This window comes from Dipodomys ordii, unplaced genomic scaffold (assembly GCF_000151885.1).
Source record: "Dipodomys ordii isolate 6190 unplaced genomic scaffold, Dord_2.0 Scaffold156, whole genome shotgun sequence".
In the NCBI taxonomy this organism is placed as follows: Eukaryota; Metazoa; Chordata; class Mammalia; order Rodentia; family Heteromyidae; genus Dipodomys; species Dipodomys ordii.
The window spans coordinates 2,291,860-2,298,732 of NW_012267372.1; the positions used below are offsets into that span (position 1 = coordinate 2,291,860).

Sequence of the window (6,873 nt, forward strand, 5' to 3'; positions counted from 1 at the left end):
GCTCTCCGTGGATGCTTTGTATGTCTGTCTGTCCTCACGCGGGACGCGGGGGGGGGGGGACTTCGCGATCCCTCTCCCCTCCCCATCCTCTGCGTCTCCCAATCCCCCGACTTCCTGGCCTTATCTGCGGGCCAGGGGCGAACCCCGCGCCCTGCGGCCTCCCCCTCCCGGCCGCAGGCCGCCTGACCCCGCCTGGGACCCTCGCCCTGGATCTCGGTCCCTCATTCCCTTTCCCAGGTGGGGTCTTCTGCTCTTCCTGCTCGGGTCCTTCCTCTCTCTGAGCCCTGCTTTCCCCCCATCTACCTTTTTTTTTTTCCTTGTGCCTGTCCCGGGGCTTGAACTCAGGGCCTGCGAGCCGTCACCGAGATTTTTAAAGCTCAAGGCTCTCATTCTATCACTTGAGCCACAGCTCTACTTTGGGCTTTTTTTTTTTGGTAGTGAACTGAGATCAGAGACTTGTGGACTTCTTCCTGTCCCAAACGCTTTGATCTGAGGTCCTCAGATCTCAGCCTCCTGAGTAGCTGGGCTGACAAGCCACCTGCACCAGGCCAGGTCTTGACTATTTCACACCTGGCTCAGTCCTTTCCCTCCTTTCCCAGTGAGTCTCCCTTCAGCCTCTTCCAAGTTCAGTGTTCCCCACTTTCCCTGGGGTTCTTCTTTCCTTGTCTGTCTTGGTGTCTGGGCTCTGTCTGTGTCTGCATTTTCCACGAGTCACTGCATCTCTGTCTCTCTTCTTCCCTGGCCTTCTGCCCCTCTGAGTCTGTCTCTTTCCCTAGCTGTGTGACTCTGGATTGCTCCTGCATCCACACATGATGGTCCATAGACTCTTTTTTTTTTTGTCAGAGGTGGGGCTTGAACTCAGCTTGAGCGCTGTCCCTGAGCTCAAGGCGCGCTCTACCACTTGAGCCACAGCACCACTTCTGGTTTTCTGGTGGTTAATTGGAGATAAGAGTCCCATGGCCTTTCAGGCCCAGGCTGGCTTTGAAGTGATCCTCAGATCTCAACCTCCTGAATCGCTGGGATTACAGGCGTGAGTCACAGGCACCTGGCTGCCCACACACTCTTTAAATCCTCCCTGGGGAAGTAGGATGCCAGCCTCACAAGATAGTAGCCTACGTGTTTCCAGAGCTTAGATATGCGCACAAAATTTGGTAGCCACAACTCCCCCAACAGTCCCCATTTGCTTAGGGACAAGGGAGGGGTGAGAAAATGAGGGGCGCTTGGAAAGGGGCCAAACCAGCCCTTCTGTTGGTGTGGTGGGGACTTCCCCTTCCAAAGACTTCCTGTTTCTCTGGGGAAGTGGGGGGGGGGAACAGGAGGGGCATTTCCAAGCTGGCTATCTAGTCCTCAGCTTCCTGGAATGGGCCTAGGCCAGGGACTGCTTTGGTCCAGAATCCTGAGGCTGAGGAAAGGAGGGGCCAACTTGAGTCAGACTCATGGGTCCCGGGGAAGAAGGAGCTGGAGAAGGAGCTGGAGCGGGGTGTTCCTCTGAGATCCATGACTCCTGCCAAGGTCTGCTGTTGGAGAGGATTTATTACTGTTAAGTGGCCATGACAGGGCTGGGGGGGTGGGGGGGATATACTAACGAGGCTGCAACAATCAGCCTTCTTAAGGGCTCCCTCCCCAGCGATTAAGGGCTCATTACCCACTGGGGAGACAGCCTGGGAAAGGCAGCCAGGGGAGGGGTGGTTTGGGGGGGGGGGATAGTGCAGAGGGAAGCTAGCTAAGTGGAGAAAAAAAGACAAGAGAATTTCCCCAGACAGGCATAGAGGACAGACTTGGAGCTGGGCACACAACAGCCAGGGGCAGGGTGAGAGGATGCTGCTGCTGGTGGTGGTGGTCACGGTCACGGCTTTTCCAGCTGGACATCCCCAATATGGAGGCTGCCCACATCTTGGTAGGTGCCCTGGAGTCCCCTGGAGATATCCTCATACATGGAGCAGTCATCCAGGTTCAGGCCCTGCAGGGAGGAGGAGAGGTGGGCATAGCACTTGGATGGCTGCAGTCCCTGCTATACACCCCCCCCCCGCCATACACCCACCCCTACCCCATCCGCATTCTCTGCTTACCTCATAAAGGTTTTCATCCTCATAGTCATCCCGAACATCGGCCTCAAATTTCTCATTCTGCCACCGCTTCTGTAGGGGATGATGGGGCGGGGCAGGGGGGGGGAGCAAAAGTTCTCCAACCCTCCCTGGATATCAGGAGGGAATCTTCCCAGAAAGAGATGGGGGGCACAAGGTGCTGCATACTGAGGATGGGGCATGGTAGGTCTCTCTCTCTCTCTCTGGACCCAAAGCTAGTTTCCTTTTGTCTCCACTGCCTTATTATTTGTGAATTACAACAATAACTAATGGGTAGGGTGGTTCACAGCTATCATCCCAGCTATTCAGGAGGTGGAAAGAGGAGAATCCTGGGGGCTGGTGGCTCACGCCTGTAATCCTAGCTACTCAGGAGGCTCTCTGAGGATCATGGTTCAAAGCTAGCCAGGGCAGGAAAGTCCTTGAGACTCTTATCTCTAATAAACCACTAGAAAATTGGAAGTGGCACTGTGGCTCAAGTGGTAGAACGCTCACCTTGAGCTGAAGAGCTGAGGGACAGCACTCAAGCCCAGAGTTCAAGCCCCACGATGGGGGAAAAAAAGAAAAGAGGAGAATCCTGGTTTAAGGTCAGCCTGGGTAATGAACTATGGAGACTCTGTCACAAAAATAAATAAATAAATAAATCTGAACTGGGCTCATACTTGTAATCCTAATTACTCAGGAGGCTGAGATCTGAGGATCATGGTTCAAAGCCAGCCCAGGGAAAAGGATCAATGAGACTCTTCTCTTCAGTGAACCTCCAGAAAACCAGAAGTGGTACTATGGCTCAAAGTGGTAGAGCACTAATCTTGAACAAAAGAGCTCAGAGACAGCATCCAGGCCCTGAGCTCAAGCCCCATAAGTGACAAGAAAGAGAGAGACAGACACCTGGGTACTGGTAGCTGATGACTATACTCCTAACTACTGAAGAGGCTTAATTCTGAGGATTGAGGATTGAAGCCAGCCAGGGAAGCAAATGTGGGAGTCTTATTTCCAACTAACCATCAATAAACCAAAAGTGGTGGTATGGTTTAAGTGGTAGAGCTTCAGCCTTGAACAGAAAAAGCCTAGCATGAGCATGAAGACCAGAGTGCAAGCCCAAGTAACACACACACACACACACACACACACTAATAAGCTAGGCTTGATGGCACATGTCTATGATCCCAGCTACAAGTGAGGTATAGGCAAGAGGATCTTGGTCAGAGGTTGGTGGGCAAAAGCAAGAGACCCTATCTGAAAAATTAACTAAAGCCAAAGAAAAAAGAACTGGTCTGACATAAGTGACAGAGTTCAACTTGAGTTCAACACCAATACCACCAATTTTTTTTTTTAAGTACAGTAAATAATAATTGTTTCTCTGTGGGCTAAGGTGCGACGGCAAAGCCAGTGCAAGTGACTCTGGGAGCCCCCCCCCAGGTCTGTTTGTCCCTGCTTTATGGCTGTCTTCATCTGCAGGGGGGACGGCAGGTGGAGAGCCCCTGGTCTGGGAGATAGATGCTCTGATTCTCCCAAACGGTGGAAGAATCTTAAACAGCAGAGGACCCGCTGGGCACTTGGGAGCTTCCATTCTGGCCCACCCAGGCCCCTGGCTGGGTTGAGGGTGGTGGGTCCCTGGGGGTGGGTTAGGGATGGGGCTCACCCTGAATAACAGCAGTGTCCCGGGCACCACGGCACAGAACAGCAGTATGATCCCTTCGGCTGTGATGATGCGGTTTTTGGTGCCCTCACCCATTTCCAGGAAGGACCTGGGGGGTGGCTCTGTGAAGAAAAGGGGTGCTGCTACTCAGATCCCTGCCCTCCTGCCCTTCCCCACCCTCCCTCACAGGCTGCACCTTGAGCCCTTAGTGGCTGGTTCAAAGCCCAGGTAGGACACAGAGAAGGGAAGAAAGTAGGAGGGTTCTCAGTGGGAGCCGGGGATCTGCACACTCACCACGCACACGGAGGTAGGTGCCACAGGAATGTCTTGGTATTTCCTTGTCTTGCACCCGGCACTGGTATATGCCCCCGTGGGTCTTGTTCACCTTCGAGATGACCCACTCGCCCTGGGCACCTCGGCCCAGACCCAAGAATATAGGGGGCCATGATTGGTTGCTCTGGAGAATATGCCACCATGTGACATTGAGGTTGCTGGCATTTTTGTGCAGGCATAAGAGTCGAGCCTCATCCCCAGTGCTCACGGTCATGGAAGGTGGACTCTTGTGCCACAACAGAGCCTGGCACCCAGGGCCTGCAGATGAGAAATGAGAGTGGGTCAGGAACCCTAAAGGTCTAGGGTCCTACCTGCAGCTGGACCCATGATTTTCCTTGTGCAACCATCAAGAAATCCTCTATGAAAGCCAGGTATTGGTGGATCACGCCTATAATCCCAGTGACTCCAGAGCCTGAGAACTGAGGATCAAGATTGGAAACTTACCCAGGCAGAGAAGGAGTTGTTGTAGGGCTTGAACTCTTCAGAAGCTGTCCCTGAGCTCTTTTGCTCAAGGTTAGCGCTCTGCCACTTTAAGCCATAACTCCACTTCCGGTTTTCTGGTTATTGGAGACAAGAGTCTCACAGCCTTTTTTTTTGGCCTGGGTTGGCTTTGAACTGCAATCCTCAGATCTTAGCTTCCTGAGTAGCTAGGATTACAGGTGTGAGCCACCAGCATCAGATGTCATTTCTTTTTTTTTTTTTTTTTTTGTCAGTCGTGGGGCTTGAACTCTGGGCCTGGGCGCTGTCCCTCAACTCTTCAGCTCAAGGCGAGCGCTCTACCACTTGAGCTACAGCGCCACTTCCGGTTTTCTGGTGGTTTATTGGAGATAGGAGTCTCAAGGTCTCTCCTGCCCGGGCTGGCTTTGAACTGTGATCCTCAGATCTCAGCCTCCTGAGTAGCTAGGATTACAGGCCTGAGCCACCAGCGCCCGGCCAGATGTCATTTCTAACGGCCACCCAGCTCCTCCTGGCTCTGCTTCTTTTCCCTTTGGGGGTGCCCTTCCTCTATCCGGAGGCCCCTCCCTCCAGCCCTTCCCATGCCCACCGTTTAGCCACATACCCAGGCCGGCTGCGGTCAGTAAGAGGACAAAGATGGTGGTAAGTGGTGATCCTAGTCCTGTAGGCATCTTCTCGAAGTGGGTTGGTTAGTCCGGGTCACAGCAGTCTTAGGGTACCAAATTCTACCCCAAGCCCCGCCTTATTTCCTGCCCAGCCCCACCGGAGATGGGCTCCAGTGGCCCCCACTACCCGGCTCTCTGGCTGCCTGCTGTAGTAAGGTTTCTGCCTAGAGCAGCTGGAGCACCTGTGGTGACCACAACCCCCCTGAGACAGGACTGCTGGGGTGCAGAGGAGGTGGCTTGTTACTGCCATGGTGAATCCGGGAAAGAAGCCTGAGAGAGCCGGAATTCAGAGAATCTGCAGGGTGATTTTGCCCCTCCAAAATCTGAGCCCCCATTTGCTCTGTCTCTCTTTTTCTCTCAGGATGTGGAGGGTTGTGTGTGCATAGCTCTGGACCAGGTCTGGTGTGTAGTAGTAGCTCAGTAAATGCTGCCACTCATGAAGACCAAATTAGGAAGGGCACCCTTATCCAACTGCCTGGGTGACTAGGTTCATTTCTCTCCTGAGCCTTGTGTGTGTGTGTGTGTGTGTGCGCGCACACACACACTGCTCCTGGGACTAGAACTCTGGGCCTAGGCATTGTCCTTTGGCGTTTGGCTCAAGGTTGTTGCTCTACTTTTGAGCCACACGTCCACTTCGGGCTTTTTGCTAGTTGATTGGAGGTAGCAGTCTCACAGACTTTCCTGCCTGCCTCGTTTATGAACCTCAATCCACAGATCTCAGCCTCTGAAGTAGCAAGGTGTGAGCCACCGGTAAATGGAGAAGTCTTTATTTTGCATCTCAGTTGAGCCTCGGTGTTTTTTCCCCCCTGAAATGTGGATACAACCTGTCTTTGTGAAGCTATGGAATTATTACAATGTGCAATGAACAGTTTCTAAGTGAGGTGGCTCAGGCCTATAATCCAAGGGGGTGGAGATAAGGAGACTCTCACAGGTGGAGGCCAGTTGAGGCAAAAAGGAAACACCTCCCTCCCTCCACCCCCCTCCCCATCTCAATAAATAAGCTGGACATGGTAGTGGGTGCCTGTGTTCTCAGCTATGAGGTTTGCCACAGGCAGATTGTGCCTGAGGCCAGAAAAATACAGAAAAAAAAAGAAGGGCTGAAGGCTCAAGTGGTATAAAGCTCCAGGCCAAAAAGAAAGAGAAAGGTTTCCCTTTTTTTCCTCTTTAGAAACATTAGGATACATTTTACTCTGATGTATTAATTGTACAAGCAGAATGTCATTGTAACATCTATACAATGTATCCTAATTAACCTCACCTCCACACTTCTTAAAACATTTGCAAAAAGGTTTCATTGTTCTATTTTCATACATGTAAATAAACCACCAACCGTATTTATCTGCATTCACTCTCTTCTCCCTTAGCCCTGCCCCCCTGGCTAGTATAAAACCCAAATGTTTGGTGTTATTTTGCCAGCCCTGGAGCTTGTACTGAGGGTGTGGGTACGGTCACTGAGCTTTTTCACTCAAGGCTTAGCTGCAGTTCAACTTCTAGACTTTTATTTTTGGTCAGTCGTGGGGCTTGAACTCTGGGCCTGAACACTGTCCCTCAGCTCTTCAGCTCAAGGCTAGTGCTCTACCACTTGAGCCACAGCACCACTTCCGGTTTTCTGGTGGTTTATTGAAGAGTCTCAAGGACTTTCCTGCCCTGGCTGGCTTTGAACCGTGACCCTCAGATTTCAGTAGCTAGGATGATAAGG

At 52.2% G+C, this 6,873-nt stretch overlaps 1 protein-coding gene across 1 annotated transcript; it reads right to left on the reverse strand.

The window, feature by feature from the left end:
- Positions 1–1,515: 1,515 nt before the first annotated feature.
- On the reverse strand, positions 1,516–5,271 carry Cd79a (CD79a molecule, immunoglobulin-associated alpha). Its single transcript, XM_013032667.1, has 5 exons — positions 5,114–5,271; positions 4,015–4,311; positions 3,724–3,842; positions 2,070–2,138; positions 1,516–1,960 (listed from the first exon to the last, which is right to left on the reverse strand). Exons 1-5 carry the CDS (start codon positions 5,178–5,180, stop codon positions 1,847–1,849), a joined length of 666 nt encoding a protein of 221 aa, XP_012888121.1. The 5' UTR covers positions 5,181–5,271; the 3' UTR covers positions 1,516–1,846.
- Positions 5,272–6,873: the final 1,602 nt, after the last annotated feature.